The sequence below is a fragment of the Mesoplodon densirostris genome, chromosome 2 (assembly GCF_025265405.1).
Source record: "Mesoplodon densirostris isolate mMesDen1 chromosome 2, mMesDen1 primary haplotype, whole genome shotgun sequence".
NCBI lineage: Eukaryota > Metazoa > Chordata > Mammalia > Artiodactyla > Ziphiidae > Mesoplodon > Mesoplodon densirostris.
This window is the reverse complement of record NC_082662.1, coordinates 138,551,329-138,571,888: the sequence shown is the minus strand read 5'-3', so window position 1 is coordinate 138,571,888 and position 20,560 is coordinate 138,551,329. Positions and strand designations below refer to the sequence as shown.

Genomic DNA, 20,560 nt, shown 5'->3' with positions numbered 1-20,560 from the left:
GGAAAGGAAAAAGGGGAAAAAAGATGGCACCTTTCAGTTTTATCAAGGCAGAGAGAGCGCAGGAAGATGGCACCCGCCAGCCTCTGTCCCTGGGGAGTATTCCAGCAGGCCCCTGTTTCTCAGATTAATGCTTTAAAATTGGGAAGTGAATCTCTTTCACAAAAAGTCAGAGTGCTTTTCAAAGGGCTGCTTCTGCACTTGGCCCTCGGGCAGGTGAGTCTGTGCACAGGCCCTTTAAGAGCTGTTCCTCAGTTCACCACAGTCCTGTGGGTCTCATGGGATGTGCCTTGTTGGTCTTCAAAGTCACATGTTTTGGCGGTCTATCTCTCAGGTGCCAGCCTTAAAATTTGGAGTGCCCAATGTGGGGTCCAAACCCTTCACCTCTCAGGAAGAAGCTCCAGGTTTTGAGTTCCTTCCTAATTGTGTGTCTCCACACCAAGGATGGGGTTTATGGCAAAATTGTGTCTCAGCCTTTCCTACCTGTTCTGATGTGGTTTCCCTCTGGTTTTCCTGCTGTGAAGGGGTTGCTCCACCATCTTTTAGTTTTCTTCAGAGGAAATTTTTCCATATGTAGCTGTAGATTTGGTGTGTTTGTGGGAGGAGGTGGGTTCAGGATCTTCGTCTGTTGCCATCTTGAACTGGAACCTATTTAATATGTTTTAAATTTTGGTTTTCAATCGTTCAGTTTGTTACTAGTATATGGAAATATGATCAATGTTGTGTATTAATGTTTATGTATTGATTTTATATTCTGAGATCCTGCTAAAGCAAGTTATTATAATTTATTATGAGTCTACTTATACATTCCTTGGAATTTTCTATGTAGACAATTATGTCATCTGTAAATAATGACAGTTATATTTCTTCTTTTCTAATATGTATGCCTCTTTTTTTCCTTTTCTTGCTGTACTACACTAACTAGAATCTAAAGTGCTAAGTTGAAAACTAAGATAAGAGTGGACATTCTAACCTTGTTTTTGAACTCAGGGAAAAGCATTCATTCTTTCACCATTTCATGTGATGTTAGAAGTAGGTTTTTTGTAGATGTTCTTTATTAGGTTGAGGTAGTGACCTTCTATTCCTAGTTTTCTGAGCATTTTTAATGTGAAGGGGTGTTGAATCTCGTTAAATGCCTGTTCTGTATTAATTGGTGTGACAGTATGTGTTTCTTCTTTAGACTCAATATGGTAGATTACATTGATGATTTTTTACCATTGAACAAGGCTTGCATCCCTGGAATAAATTCCACTTGGTCATAGTCTATTATTCATGTGGATTCTGATGGTAGGTATTCTTGTGGATTTCTTCTAGTAGGGTAAATTATGGTTCCTCAAAAACGTCCGTGTTTAACCCCTCCTATAACAATATGTGAATGTTACCTTGTATGGAAAAATGGACTTTGCAGCTGTGACTAAGTAAAAAATCTTGAGATGAAAAGATGATCATAAATTTTGGGGGTGGGCTATATATAAACACAAAGAGCTGTATAGGAGGGCCACAGGAAGAGTCAGAGTTGGAGAGACCATGTGATGAGGGAAGCAGAGATTAAAGTGATGCACTTTGAAGATGGAAGAAGGGACTAATTCCAAGGAATGCAGGCAGCTTCTAGAAGACAGAAAGGGAAAGGAAACAGATTCTCCTGTAGGGCTTCAAAAGGAACAAGCCCTGAGACACCTTGACTACTATCAGACTACTAAGCTGCAAAAACTTTCTTTCACAAAGGGTCAGGGAGGGCTGGGAGCACATATGTGCTGCCCACCTGGACAGAGAAGGACCTGTGAGGCTGACCTACAGATTCTGTGGAGGTGGAGAGACATGAGCCCCTTTCTTCTCCAGGCTCTTTGCAGGGTCCAGCAGAGAGTCAGGCCACCTGTGAAAGCCTGCGGCCCCAGTATTGCATGCTGGTGGTGTAGGGGTCATGTTCAGGGAGTCTCTGTTGTCCTAACACCCCTGGGTCCTGGGGAAGGAATCAGAACTCAGAAGCAGGAGAAGAGCCTTTGGCCAGCAGGGAAGGGGGGTGAGGCCCAGGGCCGGTCTATAAAAGATCAGAGCATCTCAGTGCTTTAGGAGGAAGGGGCTTCAGAGGTGGGCCAGCACAGGCTGTGACAGAGGCTAAGCAGACTGGGAGGGGAGGCACTTCTGGGAGACAGCAGGGGTCTACTCCCTGCCCCTCGTTGTTTGCTCCTCTCACTCTAATGAGCGGGTCATTTCCCCTGCTCTGATGATTCGAAGTCTCTGCCGGCACCCACAGGACGGTGACTGAGGCCTCCACACTCCTCAGCATGGATCCCAGCTCCCACTCAGATCTGGGGCCACAGACACCTCTCCCACCCCCTGCTGCCCCTGTGAGCAAGCTGTTCTTGTGAAACGTGGTCATAGTTTGTTAGGAGGATCTGTTTTCTATGGGGATACAAACCAGTGTTGATACCAATACACACACATGTCCAGCCATGGGTGGAAAGGGAAGGGACAGTAGTTCTGGGGTGTCTTTGCAGACCCGTAGGCCCCTAACGCCAGTCCCCACAGCCACAGCCAGATGGGTCCTCCTCCCTCAGTTGAACGAGATGCTGCTGCACAGAAATCCCACAAGTTCCACAAAGGGGCCCAACTGTCCTTTCCCTTATACACACCTTTAACGGGTGCCCCATGAATTTCCCCACACCCATTCCCCTTGTAGCACCCTCATTAGGATTAAGAGGTAGCGGCCTCCACCACTCTCCACATTGCAATAATCCCAGTGGGACTAGAGGATGCTCCCGCTACGATGAGGCAGACAGTCCTGTCCCCATGGCCAAGATTTTTCCTCTCTGGTCAGGCCACCCACACAGGAAACCCTGGATGAGCGGAGGGTCATCCCAGCGCCGTCGCCTGGCCACTTCAGGGAAGCAGAGAGAAGCTCCATAATGACAAGGGCTGTCTCCAGGCTCCATCCTAGAAACTGGTGAGTGTCCAGAGGGCGGAAAGGCACAAAAGCAGCTCTGCCTCCCCAGAAGGTTCAGGGATGCAGCAGATGGTACAGGTGCCCCAGAAGGGCCCTAGCCAAGCAGGCGTTAGAGAAGGGCATGATGAGGGGGTCCCTGGGGCAAGTGAGAGCTGTGCGTTCCCAGGAGCAGCCTGAGGAGTCCTTGTCTATGTGGAGGAAAGGTGTGGCCACCTGTAGATCCAGAGCTCCTGTGACCTCCCTCATCCTTCCTTCCTCTCAGGATCGCTCTCTGTGGAGCAGCTCAACACCAACAAGATGACAGTGGCCTGAGAGCATTTCCCACGAAAACGATCTTTGTTCACAATTTACATACATCACTCCAAAGGTCCTCCTCCCACCCACACCTGGCCACACCCACCTCCCCCACCTCCCTAACCCCCCACAATCCCGCTCCCCCTCCCCACCCTGGTGGTCCTGCCCACCCTCCCTTCCCCCCACATCATCCAGGATCAGCACTGGGAGGAGGAGGAGCCCTAGGCTCCCCTGGAGGGCTGGCCCAGCTGTTCCCTACTGGCTGCAGTGCTGCTTCTTCCTCCACCCACGCTTCTCTGTGACAAACGGGTCACGTTTTCTCTTTCTGGTCTGTGAGGGGTGAGCCAGCCCCAGAGCCAAGGCTGGCCTCCCAGAGACGCCGAGGCCAGCCCCGGGGATGGGCAGCTTCTCAGCAGCGGCTGGGCGTCCACACAGAGCCCACTTCCTCGACTTGGGAGCGGCTGGTGGAGCTGGGCTGAGGCCTCTTCTCTGAGAGGAGGGGGCCTAAGGAGCACTCTGGGCCCCCCAACCTCCAGGGGAGGCCAGGCCTGAGGCATGCACAGGACTCTGGGACAGCCAGAAAGGCGGCAGGCTCTGCAGAGAGCCAGAGAGGAAGGCCAGGCTGGAGAGCTCCTCCTCGTCCTCACTGGACCCGTCCCTGGGCCCTCGGGCCTCCCGAACAGGAGAGGCCTCTCTGAGAAGAGATGCATCCCTGGGTCCCAGGAGAGGGCCAGTGCGCCTTTGATCCTGGGGAGGGGAGGGCCGTCCGGCCCGGAATGGAGAGACCTCCTGATGTCCTCGACAGGGAACAAAGACTTTGGGCCTACACAGGTCAGTGTCTGTTTAGATGAGCCTATGAAGAGCCTCAGAATCAATCTCTGGTGGGCAGGCTTCATCACTGACCCCTAGATGGGGGTCTTGGTCGTGCCTGTGGGCACCTTGGCTGGCGTCAGACTCAGAAGGACCTGAGCGCATTCCGGGTGCACTGTTGACTCGGGGCTGCCCGCACACCGTCGTCCTCTTTCAAGGCCAGGAGTCGTTTCTGCACCAGCTGGTAGGAGGGAGGAGGACAGTGACGACTCCACACACACGTGTGAGAGGAGGAGCACTGGGCAGTGGGACAATGGCCCTGGGGGGGAGGAGGGGACGGGCGACCCCAGGACTCGAATCCAAATACAGACACTGTGGCAGTCCTGCCATCCTCCTGCACCTGATTCCCAGCTTTGTGTCTTTCCCACCCCTCCCGGATGCCCATCCTCTCCTTCCTTTCACCCTGCACTGCACCCACCCCAAAACGGGCCCTTCCCCATGCCAGGCGTCCCAGGCAGGGGAGGGATGGACAGTGCTATGTGGCCCTCCTGTTCTGGGGCCCTACCTCTCCCCTGTTCACTGGGGTCCCTCCGTGCCCTGGTCTTCCTGGGTGTCTCTTGTGTCCCCTGTTCTACCGGGGATCCCTCCCTCCTCTGGCTCCCCTGGGTCATCTGGGTTCCCCTGTTCCCTGGATCACCTGGGTTCCCCCTCCCGTGGGGTCCCCTGGCTCCCTGAGTGTCCCTCTCCCTCCCCTGACTCACTTCTTCGGGGGTGAGCCCTTCCTCCTGCTCCAGCTCCTTCTCCAGGGCCAAGAGATCCAGCTGTGGGTCTGGGGAAAGCAAATATGCCAGGAATCCAGGGTGAATGACTGCCTCCACCTAGAACAGAAAGAAGAGGCTGTGAGCATCCTTGGCCAGGAGTGGCCTGTGAGGCAAGAAGACCAGGAGGGAAAGTGAAAAGCAGAGACCCACCCCACTCTCCTCCACAAGGCAGGGATGGTCAGCACACACACACACACACACACGCACACGCACACGCACACATGCACATACACAGTCACACACAAAAGAGCACATATACAGAGGCACAAACACAGACACAAAGGCATACACACAGATAGACACAAACATATACACACAAACATCTGCGTAAACCTCCCCTAACACCAGGCTCAGGAACAAGGAGCTGAGCTTAAGTCCCAACGGCCTGAGCAGAACCCAGATCTTGGGTGCTGAGTGTTCCATGCCCTGGCATCTTGTAGACCCCAGCCTCCAGGCCTAGCCTACTTTGGTGACAAAGTCCTCCTGGGAACACAGCTTGTCAATGTAGCTTAAGAGATCCGGGTCCGAGTAGGTGCCGTCCTCTTCCTGCTGCATCTCATTTCCGTCCTCTCCCCTTTCTCCATCTGAGTCGCCTGTGGCTGAGTGGACGGGCCCCACCAGCGCCTCCATGATGTCCATATACTCCCTCACAGCCTCAGGTGGAATCTCCTCGGGTGCCTTGGGCTCCGGGGGTCGCTGGGACCTGTGTGGCTTCGGGTGGGAGGGCTGGGCGCTGGGGCCGGACATCCTGGGAGCACAGGCTGAGGCAGAGCAGGAGGAAGGGAAGGAAGGTGAGGGGCTCCCGGTCCACCTCCTGACCACCGAGCGCACGCTGGTGAGGGCATTGTTGGGGGACATTGATGTGGGTGTGGGGGTTCAGGGCCACCTGAAACCTCATGCACAGTTGGAGGGGGGAGGTAAGGGGGGCATCTAAGAGAGTCACATGTAAGGAAGTGGGGAACCTCCAATTTTCCAGGGGTGTCCCCATCAAGCCCACTTCTTAGGCAGACTTGGTGTGCAGTCCTTTGACAGGGAGGTGTGAGAGAAGTTACAAAACTGACCAAGTCAATACCCCGTAGTGACAAAGGGCATCTGACACCCCACCCCCGCACCCCCCGCCTCGGTGGCTGTTTTGCTTGAAAGACCAGTGCCCCTGTCTTGAAGGAAAATGATCCACATGGGAACAGTGGCCAACCCTAGGCCCCTGTTACCTGTGCGTTCAACTCCAGTGGGAACCTGGGTGGCTGGCTGAAGGCCCACTTTCGGGGCTGGGGGCCCCCGAGGATCCAGCTTCGGTGGGGCTGGAGGAGGCAGGCCCTGCGTGCACTGCATCCACTGCAACTGCTGAATCTGCATCTCCTCCTCGGCCTCAAATTCCGTGAACCTGGGGGGTGACGGAGGCACAGGCCACCCTGAGAAAATGGCCTGGGTTCTGGAGCCCAACAAAGGCAGCCAAGAATGAGGGATTGGGAGAGGATGTGCCTTGGCGCTGTCAAGGCCCTGCAAGGTGCTGTCCACAGCAGAGAGCTGCTCCTGGAACTGATACAAGATCTGGGACCCTTCCTGCCTCACCAGCACTGGAGAGCATTCAACAGCATAGAGCCAGGTCGCTGCATTGAACCAGGTCAACGGGACACGTGGCTGACCCAGGGGGCACCCTCCTCATGCCCCCCATCCAGAGCCACATGAAGGGCTGACAGCCAGAGTCTGGAACAGGCATGTGTTCCCCACAGGGGTCCTTGCCCGAATCCAGGACCCTGGGTTGCGACTGAGAGTCCTGGAACATAGACCTGGAGACAGGGCTCAGGACAAGCTGGACGATGTGGATGCTGAGCTTAGAGGACAGGCCTTCCTTTCCTCTGAGAGGCGCTTGTTTGTTTGGTTTTGTTTCTTAAACCAAGGGGATTACCGTGGAGCAAACACTGGAAGGTCCAGAGACCTTTGGGCTGACGACAGCTGGCTTCCCCAGCCCCTTCAGGGATGCCAGGGTACCCACTCAGGCCACTTTTCATGAGGAGAGGGGGTCCCAAATCTATGTCAGTGGCCGCCGTCAGCCACCATGAAGGAAGCAGCAGGCTGGCGGGTGGAGCTCTTTCCCCGGCCCAGCCCATATGGCCGGAGTTGGACCCCTACTGGACTCACAGCTTCACCCTGCCCCGTCCTGAGACCTTCATGTCAGGGGAGGGCAGAGCTCCTGGTGGAGGAAGGACAGAAGACCCAAACTCTCAAGGTGAGGGAGGGGTTTCTGGAGGACTGTAGGGCCTCTGGGCTGCGGGGTCCCTGTTCCGAGCGACAGCCCTTCTCCTTTGTCCTCTCTGATGAGCACCCCCACGGCCAGACCCTGCCCTCACCCACTCGCCTCACCCTCCACGCAGCCCCTGGGCCCAGGACGCTGACTCACTTTTGCGCCATCTCGTAGTAGATCATCCGGTCAGAGTTGCTAATGTGCTGCCATTCCTGCACGGCCCTGCACAGTCCCTCCTCCAGCTTCATGGTCGGCTTCAGGTGGGCCAGGGATCGAAGCGCTGGGCTGTAAGCACTCGGGGTCAGTCTCCGTGCCCAGGTCAGCCCCCACCTGCCTGACCCCACCCGCCAATGTGGACCACACATCACTCAACACAGCATGACTGAGCCACAGGAGGGTGAGAGGCAGGTGTCTGGGACGTGGCAGAGACAAGCCTTCCCGGCTACGGCCGTCACCGCCTCACACTCCCTCGAGGATGACCATCCACTCCCAGGCCAGAGCTGGGACACTGTGCCTTGGGGAGCTCTTTTCCTCTTCAAGGCTGCCTTTTCATAATAAAAATCACTATCATCAGTGAGGCGTGGCATGTGCCAGGCAATCTGCTCACACTTCATAGATTAGCCCAAGGAGTCTTCTGCACGGTCCTCTGAGTGAAGTGTGATTGTCCCCTTTTTACGAGGGACCGCAGGTTTAGGATGGAAATGCCTGCCAGGCTCACAAATCTAGCGGGAGAGAGCCCACGCCCTTAGGAGAGCTCTACCATCACCCTGTTCCTACTGGAAGTCTCCACAACAACGAAGTCCAGGCGTGCATTAAGCACACTCCGGGGCCCCGCCCTCCTCCCCCTCCTCCGAAGTGACCTCCCCCGGCCATGTACACTCAAGTCCTGTATGAAAGGAGACGGCAGCACAGGAGAGTGTGGCATCCACTCCTTGGCTCCTCAACGTACACCACGACCCTCTCTGACTGCAAGTCGTCAGGCCATATGACATTGAGAATCATGGAAGAACAAGCTGGCTAGACTCACAGGGGGGTGGGGTCAGTCGAGATAAGGCACATTTCAGTCATGATGTCAGGGACTGGCAGGCTCGCCCGTATGGCCGACAATGTGCCTTCCCATGGCATGGACATCGCCCTCACACCTTGCTTCCAGGATCCCTAGAAACCTAACCTGCGAGTCCATCCCCAGTTCCTCTTTATCTAAGAGCTCCGATAAGCTCACGACCCCCGGAGCGTTCACTCACATGAGAAAGCAGGAAAGAGCTTCCGCATCAGGACTCTGGGGAAGGTGTCTCCGGGCCAGTGGCTTGAGGCGCTGCCACCGTCGGAAGTTACTGTACACGCTCTGGTGGTTCGAGCAGTCCTCCTGCGAGGCGTAGGGCTGGTTGGTGTCCAGGCTGCCCTCCCTGGAAGTGCCGTGTGGCCATGGCCCAGAGTTCACCGGGCGAATGTTAGGGGCCATCTGGGCAGCTGGTGGTGGAGCTTGAGGAGGAAAGCCTGGGGTCCAGCCTCCCCTGCCAGCCTGAGTAACTCCAACAGCTGGAGCAGTCACAATGGTCTCCATCGCAGGGGTGGCTAAGAATATGGGTGCAGGACATGCAGCACTCCCGCTGAGGGCCCCTGGAGCGCTCCAGTTGAGGGGGCCCTGAGGAACGATAAAGGTCGGAGTCTGGGGGGCCTGCACTGGCCTCCCTTGTGACCTGACTCGGACAGTGAAGTTGCAAGCCCCAGGGGCACGGGGGCCACAGCCACCGTTAGCCACCAAAGGCATCCTGGGGAAAGCCGGCAGCAGCAGGCCGCTGCCAGGAGGGAATGCGGGGGCGATGAGAGGTGGCAGGTGCTGCTCCCAGGGGGGCCGGTGCTGGGCGCCAGGAATGGGTGGAGGAAAGGACACTGCCATGAAAGTAGACAAGGAGGCACCGGGGTTCATGGGGACATCCGTTCCCAGCACTGCAGATGCTGTTGAGGCAAAGGAAAGGAGTGAATGGAGGAGGAGAATGGGCAAGTGGGACTGAGGCTTTCTGCGGCATCAGAGTGTAAATCACAGATGAGAGACACTTGGACAGGGGAAACTGCAGCGTGCAAATGTCTTCAAGTGATTTTCATGCCCTGACCTCCAGTTGAGAATTATTCCACTGGTGACCCCACGCCCATCCACCAAGCTCCCTGACCCCTGCCTGCCAAGAAGAAATTGCCTCAGCAAGAACTCACTTGGAGAGCCTCCCTAAGGCACACCCTGGCACCTAAGCCTCACAGGCTGTCTCCCAAGACCTGGAGCTGTGTGGACATCCGCTCTGTGAGAAATGCCCCTCGGCCGGCGTACTAGCAGGTAGGGGCCTTCTGCAAGGTAAGTTCTAGGCCCCCAAAGGCCCTTTGTGGACAGGCACTGTGTGAAATATTAGGGCCCCACCTCCTCCTCAGTCCTCCTTTTCCTGATGCTCAGTATAAACCCCCTCTTTCTTTCCTAGCCTCACAAAACAAAACAAAATGCTGGAAAATATCTCTAATGGAATCCTGATACAAACCCATGACACTGGCCCAGAAAGCACCTGCATCTCAGAACAACCCACAGCAGATACGTAACATGGGCCAGGTCCTGCCACCCCCTCCCCAGTGCCCAGAGTCACTGTCATCAGTCAGGAGTTCTGTTCCTAGGGGCTTGGGGTGGTCTCAGAAGTAGGCACGTGTCCCTTAGATTCTGTCATTTCACAGCCAGTGATGGCTGCAGAGGATTAAACAAGGGCCAGGGAATTGTCATGTTACATTGGTCGTGGGAGTACAGACCGCCTGTGGTCCTTTCCCTTCCAGCTCCCAATAACGGAGAGACAATCTGAGATGCAGGCATAAGCCAGATGCCATGGTGATCAAGTTGTCTGAAACACATCCCCGTTCAGGAGAACAAGGTACACACCACGGTGCACCTAACGAACCAGAACAGATGTCATAGGACGTTTAACAGTAACACAGAAGATCATCTGCCTGATCCTGGGCTACACTCCTTCCCCCTTGAAAAGAGGAAGCAGCCTTCATAGACATTCCACCCGAACCAACCCCACTCCACATCTGTTCCCTGTCCATGAAGGAGTGACATGAAATAGGAACAAACTCTTCCTCTCAAGGCAGCCTGAGGGTCCACCATGAGATACTGGACAAGATGAAGTAGGTCTGAAGTACTGCCATTCCACAAAAGGAAGAACAATTCAGAGCAACTCAGAACCTGAGCCCTCTGTTGCCTGAAGTTACACGTAACGGTTGCCCATCCCCTGTTGAATCCAAGGCAACAGTTACCTGAACTGAGAAGTGAGCTCTGGGCTGGGAGGAGTGGACCAGGTGTGGGCTGCGGCAGTTAGAGTAACCCCCTGCCTAGCTCTCGGAGAGGACACTTCACTGCAGCTCTGGCCACACACAGCCCCATTGAATAGTTTTCTCACCAAGACCATCTCTCCCCACGGCCCCCTGAGATACAGTATGCTCCTGTTTAAATCCCTTTGAAAGATATGGTGAGGCAAGCTTCAGGTGCCTCAGGAACACAATACAGCTCTAGGCTTTCCTCATGACCCTCCCTGTGTCACCACCAGGACATCACACACATCCTTACACACACGTTTCAAAGTGGCTTGTCTCCCTTCTAGAAAGAATCAAACTGTCTGCTGCCATCCTTTCTCCATAGCCAGGGCAATTCCTCTTGATCCACCTCCAACGACCCCTCCTCCCCAGGGCAGTCTCAGGTTTCTTCAGGCTCCCCAGTCTCCCCAGGTGAAATGTCCTTTGTGCGTCCAGTGCTCTCTTCTCCCTCTACTTCAGTCCAACTATGTGCCCACAGTTAAGTGTAACGTGTGAACCCGAAGGATGTGAGGATGGCAGGGTCTCTGAGAACACACCCCCAGCCTATAGGCTTACCTCCTATTGAAGCCATCCTGCAGGCTTGGGCACGGACTACTGCTGCCTGGAAGCCTCAATGAGAAAAGTCAAGACCAGGAGCCAGAGAGCGACCTGCTTCAGCAAACGCTCGGGATCCAAGTCAACGAGGGACACGTTTGAAAGTAAACAGGAAGATGCGGGCTGAACCGTTCTGCGGTGGGGGAGGGGCAGAGGGCACGTGGGTCGGGGTGGCGTGCGCCGGGGGGACATTCCACGAGGGATCTGGCAGGTAGGCAAGAACCGGAAGTTCCTTCCACCTCCCACAGTGGCAACACAATTGGCGTGTGCCTCTTTAGGCAGTTTATAAACTGTTGTTTTGATACACGGCACCGAGGTTGACCATGACAGCCCCTTCCTTTCCTTTCACGTCTTTATCCATCAACCTAGGTTTTTTGTTTTTTGTTTTGGTTTTTTTTTGCGGTACGCGGGCCTCTCACTGTTGTGGCCTCTCCTGTTGCGGAGCACAGGCTCCGGACGCGCAGGCTCAGCGGCCATGGCTCACGGGCCCAGCCGCTCCGCGGCATGTGGGATCTTCCCAGACCGGGGCACGAACCCGTGTCCCCTGCATCGGCAGGCGGACTCTCAACCACTGCGCCACCAGGGAAGCCCTGGAGCTTTTATAATGAAGGAAAACTTAAATGATTTGCAACCAATAACTTCATACTAGAGGAATGGTGAGGCAAAATATTGTACCCAGGCACTCGAGAAAGGCAGGCTTCCTTGTTGCTTCCTCCCTTTGTTCAGTCATTCAACCAATTATTTACAAGATTCTCACTCATAATTCTGATACAGTATTTGAAGGACTCTTCTCAAGGCCACTGATACAAAAATTGCACTGTGCAAAAATTAGCCAGTCCCAATTCTGCAATCACTTTTGTAATACTTCAAAATCCTACACCCCACAGACAGAGATAAGCAAATTAGACCAAATCTAATTTGGGAAGACCAGTCACAGGAGGGAGTATCTAAAAGTCCTTTGGATCATGATCTCTGACTATTCCTGCACAGAATTTGGGGGCGGGCATTGACTACTGACAAAAAACATCTCTGGACATGCATCACAAAACTTAGAAGACAGTTCATTTCCACTCAGTCACGAAACATTAAAGAAACGAAGAGATACCATGTTTGTGTCTTGTGGAGTTTTCAAGTCTGCACTTGGAGGCGCTTAGTGCTGTTACAGGTGAGGGGTCTTCAGAGGCATCCTGTTGAGTGAGAAATGCTCTAATCTTGCATTTGACCAGAAAGCGGATCTGATGATTGAAGTTTCTTTGGGAAGTATTACAAAGTCAGGTCAGTAAGTTGATCCCGCTACTATTTTTGTTGTTGTTGTTTTTTTATTGTCAACTGAAATTCTGCAAGATATTATAAAAAAGGAGGGAGGGAAAGTCAAATTGTTCCCATACTACCTGTTGAAATTGGCCCAGATTGTCAACTCTTTCTCAAAATTATTAAAAAAAAAAAAAAAAACCAAAACCGTACAAAGGAAACACCTGTGAACACTGAGAAAAAATATTGCAGTAGAGTAAATGCGTTGGAAAAACTCTAGGAACGGAGTCAGGAGACAGTATCTTAAGAGTGTTTCCCAGGTCTGAAATTCTTTGCTAGCATTGTTCTTTAACGGAAACTTCAGGTGTGCTAGGAAAAAGGACCTACTGTTTTTTGAAAGGCATTAACAAGAACCAAGGAACTGCAGTCCAAAAGGCATGAAAGTACTTGCCCCAATTTGAGGCTACTGTGCTTACAGCGGAGCTCTCCAGAACTCTTTGTAGCTAAGTGCATGGGTTTCACGAGTGCAATATAAAACTCACGAGTGCACATTTCACAAGAGCTGGTCTTAAGAAGAGACCGTCACGAAGGTTCCCGGCGAGGAGCGTGGCCAGAGAAGTTCCGCAGCGTGCCCGAACCTCCATTTCTCTCCTCTCCTGCAGAGACCTCCGAGGCCCGCGCACCCCGCGCCTGCACGCCCGCGCATGCCTGCGCACGCCCACTGGGGCGGGTCTCTCGGGCAAGCGGACCGCCGTCCTCCAATGGCTCCCGGCGTCTGTTGGGGTAGTTTGCTCCGGAAGACAGGAGCGCATGCGCGAGCGCGGAGGGTGGGGCCCCAATGGCTGTCCGGCGGGGGAGGGGCGTGTCATGGCGGCCTCTAGAGTCAATTCTAGGAATCCTGAGGTAAGGGGTACGGGGACTTTTCACCCCTCAGGTGTCACCGCTCTGCGCTGTTGTTCACCCTGTGGGTTATTTGTGCCCTTGTCCCTGTAAGGAGACTCCCCACAATGTGGATTCACGCCCCCATAGAGCTCGATTCCCTTGAGATGTTTACCCCAGGATTATTGACACCACTGGGGAGCCGGCTGCATGAAGGGTTCAGTGATTGCGGGGCCTACAGTGGGGGGTAAATAGCGTGTGCGAGCTATTAAACAGGTGCCGTTCTAGTCTGCGCGTTGTGAAGAGTACAAAAGCTAGAGGGAAGTTCTTGCGAGTTGAAAACCCTCATCTGGTTCCGAAGGTGTAGCTCAGGTGATTGGAAAATGAGTGAAGATGGAAGGAACACACTCATCGTTTCACTAGTGTCTTCCTTCTTATCATAAAAACATCAGTCAACACTTATGTTCAAACTGCATTCTTTTGTCAGTGATGCGAGCAACTTTGCTGAATGTGGTAATAAACATGTATTTGTAGTCTGGTGTCAAATCATGATTGATTTGCAAGCATAGATGGGGTCTGTACATATTTAATTGGTTGGTGGGAATCTGATATGTAGTCAAATATGTGGGTTGGTTTTGTCCGTGGATATTTGTGTTTGAAGGGAGGTCATGCCTGTGTTTTTGTGAAAGTGTGTAAGAGTGAGTGTTGTATTTGGAGGGTGTTGAGATGTGACGCAGGCATACTCAAGGAGTTGGTGGTTAGGTGTTTGTAATTTGGTGTTTGGGGAATATGTTTACATGTGTTTTTTTCACCCATGAATTTGGGGATTTGTGTGTGTCTCATGGTGGATTTGGAAGGATTATCTGCATATGCATAAGGGCAATGTCAGGAAAAGTAATGGTGTATATTACTTTGGGTGTCCAGTCTGTTTATTTTGTATATTTGGGGAATGTAGGCTGATCATTTGTGTATTCAGGGCATGTTGTATGGTTATGGGGTGTTTGTGGGTGTGCATTTTCAGGAGCTGTCTATGTATATTTGGATGTGTAGAGGGCAAGTCTGTGACTCTTTTATGGGGCTGGTGGATGTTGAATGTGTAGGTATGTTGTGTTTGTATGATCCTGTATTCTGCAAGATGGCAGAGTTAATTCTGTGTGAGAGGTTGGGAATGTGGGGTTATGTATACGCCAGTAGTGTGGTACTGTGTGTGTATTTGGAACAAAGGGCGTATAGGGTGACATTATTGCCTATTTGTAGTGTACTGGGTAATTGTGGTTCTATTTGGGACTTGTGGAGAGTTGTGTGTTAAATGAGTTTGTGTGTGTGTTCAAGGGGCATGGCCACTTGGAGGAATATTTGCTGAGGCTGTGCATTTGTAATTTTCAGTAGGAGCCTCTTAGGCTTATGTATTTGGGGAAGTGAGTATATGTGTATCTGATAGAGAGGTGGGGGTTCTATGTTTCTACAGGGAAGATGGACAATTGCATTTATATGTATTAGAAATATGTGATACGGGTATTTGTTAGTACTTGCATATGTGTGAGCTGGCTCCTGATAGCTAGGGATAATTTGATATATGGAAGTTGTTTCATAAATGGTTTGCTGGAGATATTTCCATGTATCTTACTTGTGTATTCTAAGCCGTGTGCGTGTCCATCATCAGGTGCATGCATTATCAAAGTTTGATCATAAGGTATGGAGTTGTTAGGAGTATTCAAAGTGTATTTCTTTGGAGAACGCTAGGGTGTTTATACATGTGTTTGGTAGGAGTAAGAGGTGGTCTGTCTATATATTCAGGGTGAGGGTAGAAATATATATATACACACACACATATACAGTTTATATGTTGGGGTAGTGGTGGGGAGCTTGTATTCTGAAGAGGTAGCATAATGTATAGTGTTTGGGAGGGGATCCATATGATCAGGGGTTAGGAATATTTGCATGTGTGTGTCCATAGGTGTGTGAGAATTGTGTATGTATATTAGTAAGAGTGCAGAGGTTGCCGGTGTTTTTCTGTTTTGAGTGTGTCTGAGCATTTGGGGTGTATACTCATGAGTAGTTTGTGGGTGTGTGTATTTGTGATTTGTGAGTGTATCAGGAGGATTAGAGTCCTCTATGTGTCTATTTCAAAATGTAATGCCTGAAGAATTTAGTGGTGTTGCTTGTATGTGTGTTCTCAGTATTAGTGAGGTGGACTTATATGTACAGTTGACCCTTGAACAACACGGGTTTGAACCACACGGGTCCACTTATAGTGGATTTCTTTTTCGGTAAATACTACAGGACTACTACAGGATCCATGGATGCAGAGCCACTGCATGGAGGGTTGGCGCCCTAACCCCCAAGTTGTTCAAGGGTCAGCTGTATTTGATAAGTATAGGTTATTTGTGTCTGTGTGTGTTTTTGAGATCCTGGGGCTTTTTGGGTATGTATTCTGCGAGATGTGAGAGTTTAGTTTGTGTGTTTGGAAACAAGTAGACTGTGTAGGTTATGTGTGTGTGCAGGAATCCTGGAGTATATGTATTTTAGGGCTGTGGGATTGCATATGGGTCTTTTTTGGGGTTGCACATGAGACAGTTGTGTACTTGGTGAGCCTGTGTGTTTAGGTACTCAGTGTGTACATCTGGATGGCATATTGGTTGCACATGTTTGTTTTCAGGCCCATGTTGTGTGTGTATATATAGTTGTAAGAGTGGAATGTGAATATTCAGGGTGAGTAAGGTTTCATCTGTAAAAATTTAGGTAGTAAGAGGTGGTCTGTTTGTGTATTTATTCAGGGTGAGGGTAGAAATGCACGTGTGTGTTCAGGATATATATATATATATATATATATATATATATATATATGTATATGTACAAACACATATGTATATCTGGTATCTTTTTGGTTATATATCTGTGGTGGGAGTTGAGGGTTCTACTTGGGGTGTAAGTGGATTCTGTGCACATATTCACAGGAAAAGGTATGGGATGTGCTGGAACTGGTTCATAGTATCTTGGGAGAGTCAATGGTGCATATCTCTTCCCAGCTCTGTGTTTAGTGATGTCAGGTGGGTAGCTTGAAATTGGTCATGCTGGGAATATTTATACCATGTAGATACCATAAGTGAAGTCTTTCCCGCCTTTCTCGGAGAGCTTTTTATCAATCACTTGCCAGCGTACCACTGATATGCATGTTTGGATGTATGTATGTATGAAGCAAGAATATTTGGGCATCGGTGGGTATGTATGGGACACTTATGTGAATTGTGAGTGGGGCATCTGGGGCTATGGGCCTTTGTATATGTGCATTGACCCTGGTAATTGTGAATCATTGCATTGCTCCTATCAGGTTGGTCTGTTCTTTAGGGCCAGAGAATCCCCAGAAATGTTGTTGATTCCCAGTAGAAATCATGCATATGGATACAGGGGTGTCTGTACCTTAGTCAGGTGGACACTCCTTCAGCATTTGTGTGGTCCTAGCATCTGGGTCCCTAGAAGGAGGGGCCTGGTGGACAGATGGCCATGCAGAGCAGAACCTTCACAGGTGTGTTGTTGGCGTGACAGGCAGCAATCAGAAAGTCATGGGGCTTCCTGGCTAGGAGGTCAGATGACCAAGGGCTCTCCCAGGAAAACCCCCTGAGAATCAGTTGGACAGCTACAGGCGTTACTGGCTCTTCTGTGGCACAGCTGACGTACAAGGACACCCTCCACATGGGGTCCAGAGCCATGTGTCCCTGAGCCCAACTGCCCCAGGGTGGTGGGAACTGTTGCGTATCAGGCTGGTCAACTGTATCACTAGGTCTCAACCAACCTGTCTCATGGAAACCTAAGACCTCACGGATAGGCAGGACCTCTAGGGATCACTGAGCTTACAAGGACAGAGGTAGGGAGGCTTTGTCACTGAGGGAGAGTTGGGGACTGAGACCTGGAGAGCCTGGGGCGTCCCACTCTGAGGAGATATGGCTCTGATGTTCCCAAACCCTTTAGACATGTTCTCTGTTCTTTTCTGAAGGCTCAAGATGCTTCTAGCAGTGGGAAGCTTATCTCAGTTTCATGTTTCTCTGACAGGATGAACTGACCCTTTTATTCACTATTCTACATCAAGCTGCAAACCCATCAGAGGGAACCATGTGATCACTGTAGCCACCAGCTGACCCCACAGCCACCTTGTGCCTCCCTTGGAGCCACCCAAGCATTTCTGCGCCTTCTTTATGGTGAGTCTTGTGGCCTTTTCTCTCTCATTGTGACTCCTCCTGCCAATAAAACATGCTGTGAATGTTAACAAAAGGAAGCCTCCACTAGAATTGGAGTCTGGAAGGCCCATAGAGGGAGCTCTCATGCCGTGTCCCTCATCATCAATTACCCCCACAGGAAGAGGTCATTTACTGACCCCAAAGAGGAAGTGCAACCCCTTTACTACCCCAGCTGGAGGAGGGAAGACTTCCTTCCTGGCCAGCAACAAGATATAGAAAATAGAAATAGCTAATAGAAAATTCCGCAGTTTAGCCAATGAGACGCCATTGTCACCTGAAGTTTTACTTTCCTCCAGTGAACTTTCATTTTTTCCCTTGATGATGACTTTCTTTCCTTGTCCCACCCTCCTTACTATACAAGCCTTCTGGGACTTCCCTGGTGGTCCAGCAGCTAAGACTCCACGCTTCCAATGCACGGGGCATGGGTTCGATCCCTGGTCGGGGAACTAAGATTTCCACATGCCATGTGGCATGGCCAAAAAAAAAGAAAGCCTTCCATGTTGTGTAACCCGTTGGAGTATCTCCCTTTCTATCAGATGAGATGCTGCCTGATTCATGAATGGTTTAATAAAGCCAATTTATTCAAAATTCAAAGTAAATCTTCCAATTTACTCAGTTAAATTTTGTTTTTTAATACATTGGTGGCATGCAGAGGTGGCCACTAACAGTTTAATATGTATCCCTCCAGAAATGTTCTGTATAAAAATATGTGTGTGCACTTTTCTAAAATCCACTCTTATGATTGCTACTGCTAACAAGATGATTTTATGATTAAATGCTTATCTTTTTAAAAAGAAAAAGGTAAATATATTGGTGGCAGTGATGGGATCTGAAGCAAATTTCTGATAACATTTGGGACAAGGAGAAACAGGTGTGGTGCCCACAACTCCTTAGAGTTCACTGTCTTTCTGGCCATTCCTGAAGGTTGTTGGTAAGCTCCTCTTGGTTTGAGCTCCATTCTCTTTGCGTTTGTGCTCCCAATCTAATTGGCTTTCCTTTACAGGGCAGGTCAGTTTGGCTGGTAGAGGATTCTCCCTGAGGCCAAACCCCTAGCCTTTCAGATGGAAATTCCCAGGACACAGTAACATCTCTTGGTGATTGCCAGTGTATTTTTGAGTGGTAAACCACAGCCCCTAATTTGTTCCCCGGATTCCACACTGCGCACTGCTGACAGTGTAGTCTGCACTTGCCCATCTGTTTGGAATCAGCCCCCAGTTTCCATGCTTGGAGCTGTTGGTGGCGGCTATAGTTCTCCATTTTGTTTGGAATCAGTTTGCAGTCCCCCTTCCTTGGGTTTTGCCGGTTGGATCTTTGTCCTCAGTCCAAGGATCCCTGGGAATTGGTGGTGGTGCATACCAGGCCTTCTTTTGTCCAGGACATAGTAACATCTCTTTGTTACTGCTGATATATTAAGGCGCAGTTTTCTTGTGTGTTCTTTGGGGTTGACAAAGCTAAGGAAATGAGATCTTTTATCTCCAAAGAGTTGAGAATGCCAGCTTCTGGCACACCTGCTTATTTTATATTTAAGAACTATGGTCCTGGAGGTTGTAGATATTTAGAAAGATGACAAAATTATACTAATATTGATCTAGAATTACAGTGGTCATTGTGGGGCATGTTCCAGTTAGACAAGATTGTTCATTTAAGGAAAACACTAGAGAGCAAGGGTTCACAGATTGCACAGGGAGAATGAGATGCCTGCTTTACTCGGTATGTAAAAGTTTACAGAAGGTTTCAAGATTCCAAAATAGCTTCGTTTAGAGACTTAGAACAAAAAGCTAATGCAAAATTAAAGAGACAAAAGGTACCTGAAACAAAAGACCACTGGACGGATGTGACTGCAGATTTAACTCCTACTGTCCCCCCCTTTCCTTTTTCACCTGAGTACTCTTGTTTTACTCATTTTCTGTCTGAAATACTTTTCTATTCCAAAGAGAATATTTAACAATTGCCATTTAAAGTAAAACTACCTGAGGTTGCAGGTGAGCCCCCTCAGGTGTCCTTTACCTCTTGGTCAAAGATTGAACTGAGAACTGTAGTTAAAGAACTCTCTAAACCTAGGGAGGAACCCCCAACATTTTTTGAAGAATTTAGAGTCACTGTCAGGGCGTATGTCCCCAAACTGCTAGATCTTTATCCGCTTGTACACATGTTGGTAGGACTGGGTGAAATCCCAGAATGGATGTGGGAAGCAAAATGACATAATCCCTAGGATGATATTCAAGATCCTCAACCTAAAAAGGCTTGCAGAATAACAACTAACCTTTTATAAGCTATTCCTAAAATCTTCCCTGCTCACACTTGGTCTATTATTAATTGGCCTAATAATGATTGATCTATTATTCACTCGTACAAACAAAAGAGGGGTGAATCTGTGGAAGACTTTAGAGCCAGTTTGGCAGCTCTCTTTTTACAGCAGTTGGTGTTCCAAGGAATAAAAAGGCCACTCAGCCTGCTTTAACTGCCCTCTTTGTAAATGGATTATCTTCTGAGATTAGTGGATTGATAAAAGGGCAGAAAAGAGGGTGGGAGGCTCTAGGCCTCACTGAACTCGTGACTATAGCGGAGCATTTTGAAAGGACCCTGGAGTAAGATCACAAACAGAAATCCACCAAGCTCCTAGCCTTACAGTTACAATAGCTCTAAGGCAAGAGACACAAAATAACACCTGGGCCTCCCCCATTACAACCTCCTAGGGGTCCATGATCAATTCGATGACCCAAAGTTGATGTTTCATTTGTAATCAGTGAGGACACTGGAAAAAGAGGTGTCCTCAAAGGTCCTATGCAAACTCTTCACAAATGCTCTCATATCTGTCTCAAAGGGAGGGCCCCCCATGACCCTCTCCCCTAGTTGGCAGAACTCCAGAGGTTCTCTGGTCAACTATTACCAGCAATGACCTTAAACAGCCCAGAGGAAAATATAATGAAAAACTGCCAAATTTTAGTTGATACTGGAGCTATGCTTTCTACTTTAAACCCCACTCTCATATTTTACTTTGAAATCTACATTAAACTCTAACCCTAACTGTAGACATAATTACCTAACCCTTTAACACCCTACCCCTAGCCCTATCCAGAGCTGTGCTTTCTACTCTAAATCCCACCCTCAAAGAACAACAGGTCCCTCTGAGTAAAGAGGATGT

The 20,560-nt window shown here is 50.2% G+C and overlaps 1 protein-coding gene, 1 long non-coding RNA gene and 1 pseudogene across 2 annotated transcripts; 1 reads left to right on the top strand and 2 right to left on the bottom strand.

Annotated features, from left to right (window-relative positions):
* Nucleotides 1-3,490: 3,490 nt before the first annotated feature.
* LOC132476320 (NUT family member 2G-like) lies at nucleotides 3,491-6,977 on the bottom strand (annotated as a pseudogene).
* A 1,374-nt stretch (nucleotides 6,978-8,351) lies between these two features.
* Nucleotides 8,352-9,011, bottom strand: LOC132476313 (NUT family member 2G-like). The gene has a single exon (XM_060078184.1). It carries the CDS (start codon nucleotides 9,009-9,011, stop codon nucleotides 8,352-8,354), a length of 660 nt encoding a protein of 219 aa, XP_059934167.1.
* Nucleotides 9,012-9,023: 12 nt separating this feature from the next.
* LOC132484440 (uncharacterized) lies at nucleotides 9,024-17,373 on the top strand. The gene is made up of 3 exons (XR_009531201.1): nucleotides 9,024-9,458; nucleotides 9,920-11,154; nucleotides 17,231-17,373. It is a non-coding gene; the product is annotated as an uncharacterized LOC132484440 (long non-coding RNA).
* Nucleotides 17,374-20,560: the final 3,187 nt, after the last annotated feature.